The sequence below is a fragment of the Harpia harpyja genome, chromosome 9, assembly GCF_026419915.1.
Source record: "Harpia harpyja isolate bHarHar1 chromosome 9, bHarHar1 primary haplotype, whole genome shotgun sequence".
NCBI lineage: Eukaryota > Metazoa > Chordata > Aves > Accipitriformes > Accipitridae > Harpia > Harpia harpyja.
The window spans coordinates 18,318,876-18,336,249 of NC_068948.1; the positions used below are offsets into that span (position 1 = coordinate 18,318,876).

Here is a 17,374-nt window from a genome sequence, read left to right on the forward strand (position 1 = left end):
GTGAGCTCATATCTTTTTTTTTTTAATAGATATACTTTTTGATTATAAAACCACCATAAAAAAAAAATCACTAGAAGAGTTATTCATGCAGACTGTTCTACAGGAAAAAAGTTCAGAGTGCTAGAATGGAATTCAGAAGTCACTGCGTTGAGCTTATGCTTTTTTTTTTTTTTTCAAATTTGCATGCCTAAATACAATTTTATAACTCCAATGATGAATGGATATTCTTTTAAGATTCTTCACTGTAGCAGCTTAAAAGCAATTGCAGTTTTCAAATTTTGATGTGATTATAATGTGAAAAAGTAAGAAGCTAATTTGGACAAAAAACCCAAACTATTGATTATTATTAGTTAGGTGATTAATTTATTTGTATTATGGTTGTGATTTTGATACTGTTTTGGTGACTTGACATGAACAAAGGGAATCCTTATTTAGTAATAAACTTGGACAAAGATGATGTGGTAATGCATGAAGATCAAGTTTCCAGGTGGCTAATTTTAGCTGCTTTCAGTGCAGTTGATGTCAAGGTCATCTTGATTTTCCTAAGGACCTGGTAGACTAGCAAGAACTTGTTACGCTTTCAAGGCATATGGTACTTAGCATTGCATCTTCTTGCAGGTGTGTGCTACTACCAGTAGAAGTAAAAGAATCATTCAAGGCATTGCAAATGTAAACCTTAGCTTTCTATTGTTAGACTAGTTAGGGTCATAATTTAGTCCTTAGTGGTAGCTAGTGTTTGGGTGAGTAGATCCACAAGTGAAAATCATTATTTTTAAAAAGTGCTTTTTATAATTAAATCATGAATGTGTGACTCATTAAAATTGCAGGGAAAGGCATTACCAGTCCTTAGATTATACCAAGAATGGATGCAACTCAGGAGAGATAGTTAATCTTAAAGATTCTGTGCATACACAGAATTGAAAGTAATACTCCTCTATCATGAATGGCCATACCTACTCTAAGAAAGGTGTTCTTACAGTAGAAGCAATGTTTTACTTACAGAGCAGATAAGGCAGGATGTGGGAGTTTTTTCTAGGAGACAGAAGTTTTTTCTGTATTAAACTTACCTTCCTCTTGGGGCTTCCTTTGTAGTGACATGCAGAGGATGTGAAGACAATTTGTTGTGGAGCAAATTAACATGGGGTTAGGCCTTCAAGGGAAAAAAAAAAAGTGTCTGTAAGTGTTGAGGGCAGTGATATGTCTTTGCTGTGGTAAGTACTGTTACACCAGTGAAGGTCTTCAGATGCATGACCTACGCAACCCACAACAAAACGTTGGAGAAATGTCTATGAAAAGACTACTTAGCAGAGTACTGCTGTAGTAAGTAGCTATTGAGAATACTACTGTCATGATTCTGTCTCTCAATGTTGTCTGGTAACTTACTTGCTTTTACATTAGTTTGTTTAAGATACCATTCAGACATGTGTAGTGTACCTTCTACTCCTGCAAGACAGCATGTCAAATTCTTTTGAATACTGCTGAGAAGATGCTCCCCTGGCTTCTGTGAATCGGGGCATATGTGGGGAAGTCTATAGCTGTTGTCTTATCTGTTCCACCTTTAGTATTTTTTAGGCCTAGCTCTTCCGTGTTAACAGCAGTGTGGCCTATACCTGCTGCTGTTAATGGCTTTTGCAGGCAGCAGCAGTAGCATGAATTTGACATGATTCCTGCCAATTTCCCTGCTGCCCACAGGATTGCTGGGAGCAGCGGCGAACTGACAGGAGGCTTGTTCATTGCACTCGGCTGCTGCTTGGCAAAGCTATTAGCAGCAGCAGATACCCTGGAGCTCTCTCTGAGCAGACTCAAGACAACATTGCATTGGTTTACATTCAGTTATATTTGGATGATTATCTTTGTAACCATGTAAAGTAAAAACATAGATTTCCAAATAAAATCTTCAGTTTTTAACTACGTGGCTGCCTCAGGGTTTTCCTTTCCACCTTCTGCTATACGTTTGTCGTTTAGGAGTTTCTTTCTTAATGCTGATAGATGGAATAGGTTTGTAAGCTGTTGATGGAAGGATATGCTCCTTTAGGATGCTTGATCTGCATCCCTGCTTAGTGGGGGGAGTGGGGTGGGGTGGTATTTTTGGCTTGGCAAAAGGCTTTGTCCTTTTTGTTGTAGATGTTATGTAGCTTTAGAAATTGTTTTCAGTGTGCATGATGATTTATAACTGTTTAATTATTTTATAGCCTATATTATCAGAATAAAAGACTTCTGCTGAATTAATGACTTTTGTTGCTTTGGTTGCGAAGTACATGCAGATACTGTCCTCTGTAGTGCAAGCGTGTTTCTGGTTCTTCTCATCTCAAAACATTTGTGTTGCTTTCCAGTTTTGGTTTTTGTGACAACGGTGACTTCCTTGATGAAGGTTTCATTACAGCTTTATTTAGCTTAGAATGGCTGGCTGGTGCCTTCCTGCATCTTCATTAATGTCATTTCCATATGGTTAGAAATGTCATAGCAAAATTAAAAAAATATGTTCTCGGTTTTCTAACAAGTAGCTTACTGTTTGTGCAGTGCAGGAGACAGAAGCAATAGTGTAGAGTAAGCAGCAGAGCGTCAGCCTGAGGAATCAAAACACAGAGTAGCCTCGTCCAGCATACTCAGAATTCTGCAGTAAAGAAGTAGTGAAAGCTGTTGAGGAATAACTTTGGGAGGCAGCTTTGAGCTCCGAGGAAATGTAGCGTAAGAAACTTCATTTTAAAGGAATAAAATATCTAGGAAGATGATTGCAAAAGAATTATGAAGAAGCCGCCATTTCTATATTGCCCACTTAATTATTAGGCATTTTTTGTTTGTTTGTTTCTGGCCCAGGAATGTTCAAGAATGTACCAGTTTCTTTTAAAAATCCTCTAACTGTACTGGCTTTAGTAGCATTCAGCTTAGAGCTGAAATTATACCAAGAGTACATTAGGAATGTTTTTCTGTTTAGCTGATCTCAAAATGCAAAATAGTATGTTATTTAGCATTTCACAAAGTTATGAAATAATAATCCCTAAAAGATAAATCACTGCAACTTGTTATAGATGCCGCAACTATAATGTGGAAGCATCTTGGCTAGAGTTCTCAAAAGTAAAATTAAAATTTAATAATTGTCCTTGTGATTAAGCTGCATATTTACAGAAATATCTTTGAATTTAAGTGGTGGTGTTAAGAAAAGAATCCATTTAATGTATTGGAACCACTGGTGTTTTCAACGGACAATGAACTTCATTTTGAAATTAATCCTAAATGGAAGTGAAATTCTGATTAAGCGTAAGGCCTAATCTTAACAATCTCAAAACCCTTGGAATATTTTAAATTTTCAATGGAAAAAAACATATGTATCACAAAATAGAAGTATAAATATATATTGAGCAGAACAAATGAAATCCCGATCTTTCTTTATTCTTCTTTAATGGGCTTCTGAGACCACAGGGTATTGCTAGGACGGAGCTATGTTGTCACGAGCCGCTTGGGTTTTTTAATAACCTTTCAAAAAACCCGACCATACCTTCTTTTTGGTTTTATTTGATATGTTGACAATACGTATTTAAAAACTTGTCTGATCTTTTAAAATAGCACTTTAAACCAACCGCGGAACGAAGAGTTTACCATACAGCCGCGTCCCATGTAATCGAGGAGGTCGCCGCCGCAAAGCGTCCCCCGGTCTGGGCAGGGGGCGGAGGGGTAAAATCGAGTTAAGGTGTTCTTCCATTTTCTGGCGGAAGCAGGGAAGTCTGTAGCTGCTGGCTAACAGTAATGAGTTCAATGTGGGGGGAAAAAAACCAAACCCAAACCAAAAAAGTATATCGGAGAGCAAAATACGTTTGAGGCCGCAGACTCAGATTTCAGTTCCTGTCCCCCCGTGCCGTCCCCTGGCCCCGTTTTCGCTGAGAGAAGTGGAACCGCGAAGTCGCAGTGGAGGCTTAAGACAGAGGAAAACGCTTCGTTCCCACGGTTTTCCCTCGAAGCGAAAAACCCTTGGCGGCAGTACCGGGGGCCGGCGGGGCGGTAAGGGTTAATGCCCGTACCACATGTGGGGAAGAGCAGTCCGTTGGGGGTTAAACTGCAGAGCCTAATGGAATAATAACGGGTAGCACCATCTGCTGGCCTACTTCCGCAGAAGGAGTCAGTATTTTTAACGACATCTCTAATATTCATGCTGATGCATTTTGATGCTTTGTGCATTCATTTCTTTCTGTGCTTTGTTGGAATCTGGCTGGCTGCTTCCAGCTGTTGTCGAAAGCCCGCTCTGGAGGGGAGGCAGGCAGCCCTTGCCGTACCTGAGCCCCAGGACCAGCGGATGGGTACTTGCCGAGGGAGGAATATGGTGATAAATCACAACGTGTGTTTGTGGAGGGTTGTGCATATCTTGGCTGCAGCTCGCTAAATAGGCCACTTAGCAATCTTCTTTCAATGCTTTTCTCTTGAGCACTGCCTGGGGTGCTGAAAAAGCGGAGGGCAAGCCTTTGTCTGACGCCAAAAATGTCTTCAGTGAAGAGGCCAAGAGGAAGGGTAAGTGAAAGCCTGAATGAGTGGGAGGAGGAGGGGTTCTTTGGGCTAAAAGGCTAATGGGATTGAATAACCTTCCTTATTACTGGCTGCTGCTGCGGGAGCCGTGCTGCATCGCCATCTTGAGCTTGTTGCTGTTTTCTCGGGTCTTGGTTATTTGTTATAGCCTGTAGGCCTTAAGGTGGCATTTTAGAGAGCGATCCCGAACCCTGCCTCCTTCCCGGTGCTGCAGCGCTGCTGTTCAGCCTTGGCTGAGGCACGTATTGAAAACGTATCCAGTGAAGTGCACTGGATTTGGCCAGAAAATGTGTTCGGAAATTCCTGGTGGCTTTTCTTCATGCTGTAGGCAGAGGCGCATTTACGGGTGAGAACGTAATGTAACTGTTATCTGCTGGGTTTTTTGTCTGTTTGAATAGGAAATTCTTTCCATTCCTCAAAGGGGAAGGGGGGAGGGGAGGAAAGCAACAACATGTCTTCTAGCCTGTTTAAGGAGAGGCTGATAACCCGAATATTGCATTCGTAGCGTAAACAGTTCTGCGTCGATGAAATGGTGATGAAAAACCTGAAAATAAAAGCAAGTTACGTTTTCTAACTCAGGCACTGACCTTCTGTTGATCTCGATAAATACTGCTGTCTGATCTTTTTATGAATATAGAGCTGTTTAATTTTAGTCTTGGGTTTATCCTTTGTTTTTTAATCTTGATTTTGTTCGAGCATCTGTTCTGTTTAGCACGGAGTTAGCCTTGTAGATCTTTCGTCTGCTTTAAGGTAACTGTGGTCCTGGTATCTTACCAAAGGCGAAATACTGATGCTGTTACTTTCGGGAGTTCTGTGCTTTTTCAGATTTTATGAGAAGAACATTCGTTGGAGGTGTGTGTCAAATGTATGGAAATGCTGGAAAGGTTAAGGATTGCGGTCTCTAACCACAGAGGTGGAAAGAAGGCTGAGAGAATTTTAGCAAGACATTTTTTTACTGATTTGCAGTATGTGGATTGGTTGTTTAAAACCCACAATCGATGTAGTTGTTCTGAAACCCACGCCATTCTGTGGTATAAACAGAATTCCTTCTTTTTTTTTTTTGTCTGTATGAGCCCCTGACAGTTTAATGTTTTTTTAAATGCATATCCAGATAAAAACATTTGCACTTTTTGTTTTCCGAAATGTTTATATTCTTAAAATAAGGTGACTTTATTTACTTTTTGTTTCTTGCTACAGCCTCCTTCCTCGAAGAAGACTGATGGTTCAGGATCATATACTAAGTTGCAGAATACCCAGGTGAGGGCAGTGTCTGAGAAGAAGCAGAAGAAAAAAGCAGACTCAGAAAGTAAACAAGAGAAGGCAAATCGCATAATATCTGAAGCAATTGCAAAAGCAAAAGAGAGAGGAGAGAGAAACATTCCACGAGTAATGAGTCCTGAAAACTTCCCCAGTGTTTCAGCTGAAGGAAAAGAGGAAAAGAAAGGTAGAAAAGTTAAATCCAAACCAAAGGACAAGGAGAGCAAAAAACCAAAAACTGGTTCCTCATCCAAAATTAAAGAGAAAGCAAAAATTGGGTAAGTAGATTAAAATGCCATCTTACTTCTCTTCGGACTGTAAATCCTTGATTAAAACGAATACTGCTTACTGATAATAAAATGTTTTCCTCCATTGCCTACACAAAATTCTTCCTGATTAAGTCCATGTGTGGACTCTCTCATTCAGGAAAAAGAATGCTCTGTTTTCTCTTTAGATAAAATCATTTTAGGACTGTGCTTTTGAAAGGAATTATCTTAAATTCATATCCTAAAATATTCTATATTTACTTTGAAGCATAGACAAGACCAATATATCCTTCATCTAGTGTTGTAATCAGTTCCGACTCCAAATTAAGTTTATGATACTATAAATGCTGTCTTTATCAATTTTGGCATGTATCTTTAATACAGTGTGCATGATAAACTGTATAGAGAGAAACTGGAAGCTTAATGAACTTGTTAGCAAGTGAATATTCTTACAGATACCATATGTATCAAAAGTGAAGTGCACATTTGGAAAATCTGTATTCTAAGCACTTTGTAGTCTTCAGTCATACCAATTTAATCTGCCCTCTTAAAAATTTTGCAGACTCAGCTGGGTCAAGCTGGGTAGATACCTTGGGGTAAGGAGTTTTCAAAAGACATTAGATGTTAGAACTCTCCAAGGAATTCAGTAGGTGGCACGTCTTCTGACTCTAGAGCTAACCTAGTTCTGTATGTTTTTAAAGGAAAGTGTGTAATTTCCAATGGTAAGTATGTCAGTCGGGACTTGAAATGGAAATCTTAGCTACAGTCTGACTTTTATTTTTTAAAAATCCATGCTCTTTTTGCGGTAACAGAAATATTAACTGGCATATCTCTTCAATTTAAAATGTCTCATATACATATGTATATTCTCATTTATATGGAACAGAAGTGAATGTTCTTTTAATCAGCCCGTTTGTTTGCATTTTCTTTTTTTTTTTTTCCTAGAGATCAGTGCTTTTCTTACATGTTCAGAGTAAACCTCTTCCTTGAGAAGTTATCCTATAGTATAAAGGTTACTGCTCTAAACTCAACTTGATTCTTAACGTGAACTTTCATGGTCTTAATTTCTTTCTCTTCTGGTTATGGGTTGGCATGTGAATACTGCTCATAATATTCCTTAGCGCACTGTACAGTGCTTCCTTTTCTTCTTTTCTCCATCTTGTTTATAGTGGGATTTTGGATGTGTACTTCCAAAGCTGATTTCACTTTCATGTTTCTGAATTTACTTATGTTCTATAACAGACATTTTGTGGGTCTGTCTAATGAGAAAATTTACACACTGTTGTTTAACTAGTGTCAGTTTCCTGAAGCTTTATGTGAATTCCCTTTAGTGTGCTTTTTATTCGTTCTTTCAGATAATTACAAAACCTGCCAAAATATCATCCTTATGATATACTACATAGTTCCCATAATATTTTTACTGGTTTTAATCAGAAAAGTGAAATAAACTGTTACCTTTGATTTATACCTCTGCATTCAGATTTATGTCTTCATGGAACGCTTAGCTGTGCGCATTAGTTAGGATCAGTTTTAAAGGTTTCATGAGACAGCATCAGTTGAGAAACGGACATTTCTCAGGCTATGGTTTTAACCATGATATTTGTGCTTGACCCAAAGTACACTGAAGCTGGTAGAGAGACTCCCATTTAATTAAGTGTGGTCAACTTTTCATAATTTTGCATTGAGCTGTGAAGGTTTACCTCCCCTTTATTTACTAGTTCAATCAGCTAATGCCCCAGTAGCACTCTGTTAGCTTAATGATGCTGCCAGGTATTGCTTTAACTACGTGAGACACATACCTAAAGATTTAGCAGTCACATCCTGTTAAAGAGTAGTGAAGAGAGTCTTCTAGAGCCACATATTACACATTTTACAGAATTTCTGTGTATTTTGGAGGACAGCAGTAAATCAAATGCTTTGAGGCATCCACATACTTCATTTTTTTATCCAGCCTCATGTGTTACGTTGTGTTACCACTACTTCATATTATTTATATAAATACATAAAATATTAACTGTTTAGCAAAGAATATATTACAGTGGTTCTGAAGAGCAGTAATTGCAAGAAGATTTTTTTACAAAATAATCTTACCAGACTCTGTTTTCTATGCAAATGTAGCTATTGATCTTACATAAGAAGAATATTTACTGTAGAATGGCTATACTAGTCTTTTTCAAATGTGGTTAAAAAAATTGTGTGATTAATAGAATTTGTTTTATTCAGAGAAGAACAAAATTAAATCCAATAACTAATAAGGGTTTTAGAAGGCTAAACAACTCTTCTAAAGGTTTCTTCCTATCTTACATTCTTAAGAAAATATTTCTTAACAAATCTAAGCACATCCTGGAAATCATTCTTACGTCAAAGTAGGACTGGGGTTTTAAATGTGTCAGTTGCTACATTGGTTTTCTCATTTATCTTAAAATAAAACAAACTCTGACTGAATCTTGGGAGAAAATTTTGCCATGCTAAAATAATACCTTTAGAGGACAGGTGATTTATTGGGCAAGAAGGGGGAGAACCTCAATTCTATGAAAACTTCTGGTTTTCTCTTGGAAATAAGGATTTTTGAGATCTGTTTAAAATTGGAAGAAAAAGAAGAGAAAAGTTACTATTTTGTTTTCTTTTTTACTTAAGGAGAAAAACTTAAAAAAAAAAATAGTTTGCTTGCATTTAAGCAGGAAAGAAAACCCCAAGACAGTAAAAAGTCCCCTAGTGATTAAAAAGATAAACAATTTCCAACTGTTACAAAGTATTATCAACTGTAGTTCTGCTACAACAATGAAATCATGAGTGAAACCTCACAGCCAATAAAGGTCCACAGTAAAAAAGAATAAGCTAAGTATATATTTTTAACAGTAGCAGAGAATTTGTTTGGGTGCATCTGTCTTTCCTTTTTAGAAGGAGTTCGACTATATGTCCATCCCGGATGAGTATCTTTCCACTCAGTGTTTTCTATAGCAGACACATTTAAATTGCAGTAACTGTTAAATATGTTGATTCAGTTTGGATTTTGAGAGCCAGACCAGTCCTGGAGGTGGTGTGGAGTTATATGTGTTGGAGAAGATCCAAAGTCAGATGCATGTTTCAGGTGACTCCTGTTTGATTTGTAGGCTAGTATAGAGGTGAAAGAGCAAAAATTACTAACAAATATATTGATTTTTTTATTTTTTGAGAAGTGTTTGGAGAATGGTTTTAATTTTATTTTCCACATCTCTGCTAGCATCAAACATAGCCTATCCAATATAAGCGCAATTGTACGTTCTATAGTCCATCACTCAAAGAGCAAATTCTTATTTAAGTTGTGATCATAAACTTTGCTGGAATCTTACAGGGGTCCTGTCTGTGTAGTATATCCTGTGTAGCATGTCCTGTACTGCTCTTGAGGAGGATTTGCAGAGTTACACAATTGTCCATCTGTGAGAATTATATACTCTGCGTTGCTGATCTGTTAGAGCTGGAGCTGGAACACAAGTTGTAGAGCAGACCTTGATAAAATTGCCTGGTAGCCATCAGTTAAAAAAAAACCAAAAAAAACAAAACCAAAAAACAAAACGACAAACAGGCATGCTTTTGAATGTAACACAATACAGCTTTTACTGAAATGAATAGCCCTCATCTAGATCAAGATGAGTTTTAACTACTGGGTCTTAATTTAGGAGATTTAGGGGACAGGATGATTTTTAAGCAGTCTTTTTTTTTTTTCTTTCTTTTCTTCCTTGCTAGTTAAACATAATTGGTATGTGTTTGGGGGCTTCATGTTAACTGTTTACATTTTCCTTAGTGATTCCTCTGAGATTTACATGTACAGAAAAAAAATACAGCATGATTCTCTCCAATTTATCATTGCTAGTTATAAATTACTAGCAGTTACTTTCTAGGTAGGCTGCAGTTCCTTTCTAAAGGTGGGGATTAAGGTTTTTGATCCTCTGACCTGTTGAAGTCAAATAATGCCTGTTAATTTCAGTCAAATGTTTAGAACTGGATTCAGTAATTAGTAAAGTTTCTATGCCATAAGCATTGGTGAAGATAAATGACTGAAATCTTTTATTACCAAGAACATTGTAAGAAATTATTGGAAGTAGAAGAATGCATGTATAATATATTTAGTGTTACCAAATTAAGTAACCAGTTTGCTTTATGCATTGATTATTGATCAGGTTAATTCTTTAAAATTAACTTACTTTACAATTTTTCTGAGGACAGTAGAACCCCTTTTCATATCCTGTCTATTTACCAAGGTGCATTGATGTTTAGGAATCTATTTAAACCCTTAGTATTTTTACATAGAACTTGTTTCCACTTATAAGCTTTATCTAACTCATTACAATTCTACTTCTTCCATTTGAAGTGATGCATATTTAAACTAAAAAATCTATTACTTACCACTTCATATGAAGGATAGAGGAATTATGAATTTGTGAACATTGTGTTGTTCAAAAAATTAGATTGACATTCAGGTTTTATAGCTCTCAGTGTATTCCCACCTACTCAAACATAAAATTAAATATTATGACCCTGATGAAAAGCAGCAGCTCTGCATTGGTGGTGTAAAGGACAATATCAGTAGACTACATTTAGGAATTTTTTTTTTATCACTGTATAGTTTAAATAAATAAATCCCCAAATCCGAAGAATTCTATTTACAGAAGTTCTATTCAGGGTAGTAGTCCTTAAGTTCAAAACTGTTTCCTGTTATCAGAAATGGCTGTATTGTTTCATATGCTAAAAGAACAATGGTGGATTATTTTTCTTTATTCACCCTTAAATTATGTCATAATGAATCCAACAAGTCCTATGTGATCCTGTTCACGACTCAAATGAGTAAATGTCCTTGTTGCCTTGAAGTAGGTTTCACATCTACTGTTTACAAGACAGAGCATTTTTAGGACTCAAGACCCTGACAGAAAATCTTTATATGATTGCTTGTTGATATGATACTGTTAAGATGGTTTGAAACCTTTGTTAACTCAGCAACAGGAGACATGGGGAGGAGGGTGGAGAGGAAGCCATTCACTTGTTACACTGATCCTGTATCATTTAAGTTTAAATGCATAGAACCTGAAGTGAGTTTCCTAGAAGGCAGACATTGTGAGTTGTCTTTTGTGTTTTGTGTAAGTCAGGCAAATGTTAGCTAATAGATCTATTCTCAAAGGGAAGAGATGCTCACTGAATCTTTTTGTTCTATTCTATCTATTAGATCATAAACTACTTCTGTCATGATTAGAAATGGCACACAAATTCCAAATTTGATCATTGTTCTGGGATGCACTGAGCTGTGGCTCCTTGGTGAAGTTTTCTCTGCTCCCAGATTCTAATTTTGATGCATAAGTTGGGTCTAAGTGACATAATCTTAAGTTTCGAATGCAAAATACATGAATGCAAAATAGTGTGGTCTTATCAAATAAATAACTAAACATTTGTTTGTTCTCTTGCATTATTATTCCAGTGTTGTACGAGCTTGAAATAGCTGTTGGTTCCAATACTATAGGAGTCTCTTAAAAATCTGTGCACAATCCAAAAGTTATTAATTTGAAATATAACTGGAGAGGGAGACAATAGCTAATATTAGTGTGTTAGTATTATATATTAAACATATGCTAAAAGGGTAAGAGCAACTGTTTTTATATCACCCATTTAACCCTCATTCTAAGAGGATACACATCTTGTCAAGGAAATATCTGCTTTGTATTTTGCTAATAGATAAGATTTTTAGCTAAGTTTGTATTGATAAATACTAATACTGTTGATAACATAGGAGTTTTATTGCTAGTAATACAACAAAGTACTTTGACTACAAATTAAAATATTTTGGGTGGTGGCTTTGGACACTAATTATTAGTTACTCAGTGCTTCTCTGTTTTGGGAAAATTGAAGTGATGTATTAAAGGCATGTATTGAAGGCCAGCAATACTTACTATTTCTTACATTCATAATACATGTTTGCTGTTTTCTTTCCTCTTTAATACTTTCACATGTTCACTGTTTGGAAGGCTTTGAAAACTGTTCTTTATAATTTTAAAGCTGTTTGAAGTGCTGCCAACTCTTCCATCACATTCTCTGCTATGAAACAGAAAGGGAATGGAGCAGATTCTTACTGGTTCTTAATTTATAAGAATAAAGGTGCAATGCTCCTCAAATAGTGATTCCTGGTGGTCCTGCTGATACTTTATGTCTTTTAGTTTTGTGGATGTAAACCATGTTAGGAGTCTTGTGCTAAGGATTAGAAGTAATAATGGCTTATGAGATGGCTTCTTTTTATTTAAACTTTTCCATTGGTTTAAGTTTCTCAACATCTTTAGTTTGTAGTTAAGAAGGAAATGCATGTCTTAAAGTATTTCTAGATGTTATGTAATAAGATACACTTCAAATTTAAAAAGGCAAGGGAAAATGAAATTGGAATGGAGTCTGGTGATATTATTTATTCTGTGTCTACAGTGTGCTGTTTCCTTTTCAGAGAAATGGAATAGATAGTTTCTGTTCAGAACAGTTTGTATCTGGGTGGGAAAAGGGATTTTAGCCAAGGATCTTGATGCTTTCATGCAGAAATTTTATAAACTGGCAAGAGAATTTGCTCTCTCAATGAAAAATTTTCACAGAATTGATCCAGTTTACAAGCTTCGGAAAATCATTGTTTTCACATAGCAGATTTTTTAGAAGTTTTTGGCCAAAATAGGAGCAGATTGCATTTTTACAAATAGAAATGCGTGACTTTAGCACCATACTGTCGTTCAGCAGCGTTTGATAGCAAGGAGCATTGTGCTTCTGGGCACTGGATCAGAAAGCAGTAAAACTGTGCATTTATTCCTTGCATTGGCACCATATCCGTATAGAGGAGGAAACATTCTGATCTGCAACATGGAGAGAAGATGTTGAGAAAATTCCAGGGAGATGCTTGTGAAGAAAAGTGCTGGGGGTAGGGAGTACCAGATCAAGACAAGACACAAAAGCTGAAGGAGAAACACAACATTGTGTGAGACTGCAGAGGCAGAGCAAGAGGTGAACACGAGGGGGGATTACAACTACAGAGGAGAGGAAACTGTGGAAGGAAAGATGTAGCTAGAGCACTCTAATCACAAAACAAGCCATGTTCTAAACCAGAAGGTCCTTAAAATTCTCTGCTATTCAATGGATACCACTACAACCCATAGTAAAATAGTCATGGCCTTTCTTAGTATCGTGCTTCTTGAATCCAAAAGGAACCCGAGCCTAAAATATTAGGCAGTAGTGCATGAAATGAGGATGAACTATATGTTTGCATGCATACAAATGCTTAACGTAGCAACATGCATTTATGAAGCATTTTAATCTACCCTTTCACAAAAGAGGATCAAAATTTGGAATAGATTGCCCAGAGAGATGTCAGCCTTGGAGGTAAGCAGAACTGAACTGGACTGGACTGAGCAACATAAAAGAACTCTGAAGTTGGCTTTGAGTAGGGACCATATGTCCTCCAGAGACCTCTTCCAGCTTGACTTACCTGTCAACACTTATTTGATGAAAGAACATTTAGTTATCATTTTTCTTTGTTGTTAGTAGTCTTGTTGTTCATTTAAAAATCAATATGTTTTTTACATTCACAGTCATTTCTACGTGCCATATATGCATCAGGCCTTTAATGCTTTTGCTCCAAATCAAAGAGGAGACTTTGGGTCTTATTTATTGGTCAAAAAAATAATAATTTACAAATTACATGATGTGAGTTCACTGGATTGAATATGCACTATGTCCAGTTATTTCAATGAAAAGATAAACAAGGGACAGGTACAGATCAGCACAGCTTGTTGCACTTAATGACGTATGGTCAAAGTTCAGAAGAGTGCCTACCCAGTTGAGACCAGAGTTTCATCTAGCCTAGTATCCTCTCTCCGGCAATGACCAGAAGCAGATGCAATGGGAAGAATTTAAGAGCAGGGAAAACATACATGATACTTCTTGATATTTTCCCAAACTCCAAAGATGCAAACCAGGGACTTCGTGGGATAGGTACTGTTTCATTAATTTATTGGTCTTCCAAGAAGTTCTCACTCATAAGTTTATCAAATTTCCTTTTAAACCCATGCTAAATTTTAGCATCCACAATTTCATTTAAGTACAAGCTCAGAAGTTCAATCAGAGTGTCCCTTGTCTGCATCACATTTGAATATATTAGGTAACTTGACATATCAGCTGACAAGTGCTAATGTAGCACATAAATTCTATGAAACAAAGTGAGATAAAAATGGAAAAAGTGGTTTATCCAAGTCCATCACCAGAAAGAGTTGTACTGGACAAATACCTGAGAATCCAACAGTCTTAAAAAAAAAAAAACAACAGAAAAAGAATCCTAATCAAAGATGGAAAAGTGAGGGGAAAGAAACCCCCAAACTACTCTTGAAGACAGTAGGAAAATCATTGTGTTAGTTGTTGAAATTATTTCCTGCAATTATGAAACATGTTTTCTAAGTAATAATTAAACTGAGAACACCTAATGAAAAGCAAGGACTTGAGGACCAGAATTTACTGTTGAACAAGCAGCTCTGTGAACAAGCAGATATGTGATTATGCTTACTGCAGCTTAATTTCAGCATTCATTTGCCAGTGCCATTTAGTTCATACTAGAAGAAAAAATATGGGAGTGGAAAATGCCTTTTTTTTTTTTTTTTTTTTTAACCTTTCCACTGAACATACCTAGTGGTTAAATATTGAAAACCAATTAAAATGTTCATTGCTTCTTAAAATATGCCTGTAATCTTTTGTAGGTCATGTTGCTTCAACTATTCATAATGTTTTGGTAATCTAAGATTTTCATTTTCTCTGTGGACTGTTAGTTTGGATGTAGTAAATACGTGATAGTTCTCTTATGTGTACACTTGCAAAGAGAAGCAAATGAGATATAAGTGTTTGAACCACTACCTTCACATCAGTGGTTTTTCAGGTGGCCAATATATTTGATGCCACTTTGGTGTAAAATAACTTGTTTCGTCTGTATAAAGACTAAAGTCTTGGCTTTCATTTGTTCCATAAAATGGCAGAAGAGGCTTGTATGCTGGAAAAGTTACTTCATTTTCTGTCACACAGATCTGATTATTAGATACGATATAAAATATATATTTTAGGACAGCTCTTTATCTGTGATTTTATTGGGTAGTTTGTCATCACTCTGCAATTATGCCACTGAAAACATATTTTAAGAGGAGTATTTGGCACATTTCAAATATGAAAAAATAAATATTTTGACACTTTTAGTTAAAAACAAATCAGATGAATTGGTATCATAATTTACAGCGTAACCTTTAAATCTGAACAAAGAAATAATTGGTGCTTTTTCATTAGAGTTTAACTAACATATTCAGCACAATGTTGGTTCTTAATATATTCTGAGAGGTTCTAAGATTCCTTACAGATAAAACTACTGGGTTTTGAATACAGCTTCTTTTTTTTACTTTTTTTTTTTTTAAAGGGCAAAAAAGATTCATGCAATTCCCTCTTTTTTTACCATTGAATGACTTATTTAAGCATACAAGTTTTGCATGTCAGACAGCTTTGAATGATTTTAGATTGTTGTCCATAGCTAATTTTTTTGAGTAAAAATAAGAGAATATATATTTTGCAATGATAAATTGTTTATGGTAAATCATTTACAGTTGTCATCTTCAGATGGTATTTATGCTGACTTGTATAGTTTACCACTGTCAGTTAAAGTGTTGGATTTTGCATGTCTTTTACTCATAGATTTAAAATGTGTATGATACAGAGGAGTTTGTGATAGTAAGGTAACTGCCTTCCTGTAGAGAAACTCAGTAGCAGTAGTAGAAAATACTGTCTACTGTAAAGTTGTAGCTTTTTGTTTTGAGACATATTTTTCATTTTTCAGACAGTGGTGCTTCCTGAGTTTTATATTAAAAAGAATATGGGAATTGCTAGTGGATGTGGTGTTATTTTTAGTCTTGAAGTTAAGTAGACTAGTATATGGCATTCACTTAGATACTGGTTTTTTTTTTTTTAACAGAAAGCTAATCATCACACTGGGTAAGAAGCAGAAAAGAAAAAATGAATCTTCAGATGAATTGTCTGATGCTAAGCAGACTCCACAGCGGCCACTGAAAGATGAAGACTCACAGGTAAGTAGTCAGAATTTTTCCCTTTAAAATTTGTATGTGTTGTTATTTCTACAGGTATTTTTTCCCCTTTCTCCAAAAAGCTTTTGGACACAGTGACAGTTGCTCTTTCACTTTCATAGGTAGAACCTTACACTATCAGCTACTTTTCACAGTTGAAAGTCAGAAAATCCTACAGGTTAGAGTCCCCTTTCTGTAATGGGACATCAGTGCCCTTGTATCTGTTTCATTTCAGTACAGAAGTCCATAGATCTGAGACTGTAAGTGCTCATCCATTGAGCTGGCAGTTAGACCTGATCCTTACTTTGGCTGACTTTGTCGGGAGAATGCAGATTGCCTAATAGAAGGGACATTTATCAGTGAAACTGGCTTTTTGAGAACATTTAAAAGGCTTGTTTCAAACTTTACTGTCTTTTCTGAGCTCTGCTTCTGTAGAAACTGAAGGATTGGTTTCTTTCAGTGTTAGATCTGAAGGGAGCACTCGCCAATATGCTGACAGGCTCTAGTTGCTTGTGGAATACTTCTGAAGGAAGTGCCAGATCAAGAGTTGAAGTTGTAGAGTCATTCCCTCTAAGAATATCTCCCTTCTTTCTGCAATTTTTTCATAGATTGCCCTGGTGTAATAGTAGCATAGCTACTTGTTTACGAAACTTAGGCACAGAGAAGTACGCACTGCTTGTAAGAGATTATATCCTATTTATGCCTATGTTAGTAACAGAATTCTAACTTTCTTGCTTTAGGGTAAACTCCATTAAAAGTACGGTTATATGCTGGAAATGCACAGGTTTTTATCCCGTGGCAATTTCATCCACAGAGATGAAATCAATATTCAAAGGTGGTGTTGAGTAAAAATTAATTGCATTATTTGATGACAATGTCAGAAAACAATTATGAGATACTGAGTTGACCTTTAGTATTTCACAGATAATAATGCTGGGGGACAAAAAAGGATCAGAAGCCATTCCCAGAATGATTTTTTTTTTTTTTTTTTTTTTTTATTAACTTAAGAGATAACTTGTCTTAGGTAAAGGTTACCTGGAAAGGAATATGAAATTATTTAATTCTCAGGGAATTTGTCTTGGTATAGAAAGTCCGTTCAGTACACTGAAGGAGGTGAAAGCAGGTTTGGTGGTTCTGAAGCACTTTAACTTATTAACAGTGTTCTGTAATCAGATAGGTATAAATTTGTAGGCCAACAAATATAGTAAAAAAGACTGAAGATAATTTCTTTCTTCT

General features: G+C 36.2%; 1 protein-coding gene across 12 annotated transcripts in view; it reads left to right on the top strand.

Moving 5' to 3' along the window:
- Positions 1 to 17,374, top strand: part of CHD9 (chromodomain helicase DNA binding protein 9) — a 101,917-nt gene that overhangs the window by 37,985 nt on the left and 46,558 nt on the right. For 9 of the 12 annotated variants that reach the window (XR_008236755.1, XM_052797767.1, XM_052797766.1 and 6 more), the window contains 2 exons: positions 5,713 to 6,050; positions 16,030 to 16,141. Coding sequence is in view for 11 of the 12 variants with exons in the window: in XM_052797767.1 (XP_052653727.1) it covers positions 5,713 to 6,050; positions 16,030 to 16,141 (450 nt within the window). In the remaining variant the exon portion in view is untranslated. Of the gene's footprint in view, positions 1 to 4,009; positions 4,501 to 4,640; positions 4,862 to 5,028; positions 5,048 to 5,712; positions 6,051 to 16,029; positions 16,142 to 17,374 lie in introns of those variants that run through there. The other 3 variants (XM_052797768.1, XM_052797772.1, XM_052797771.1) reach the window with 3 other exon arrangements.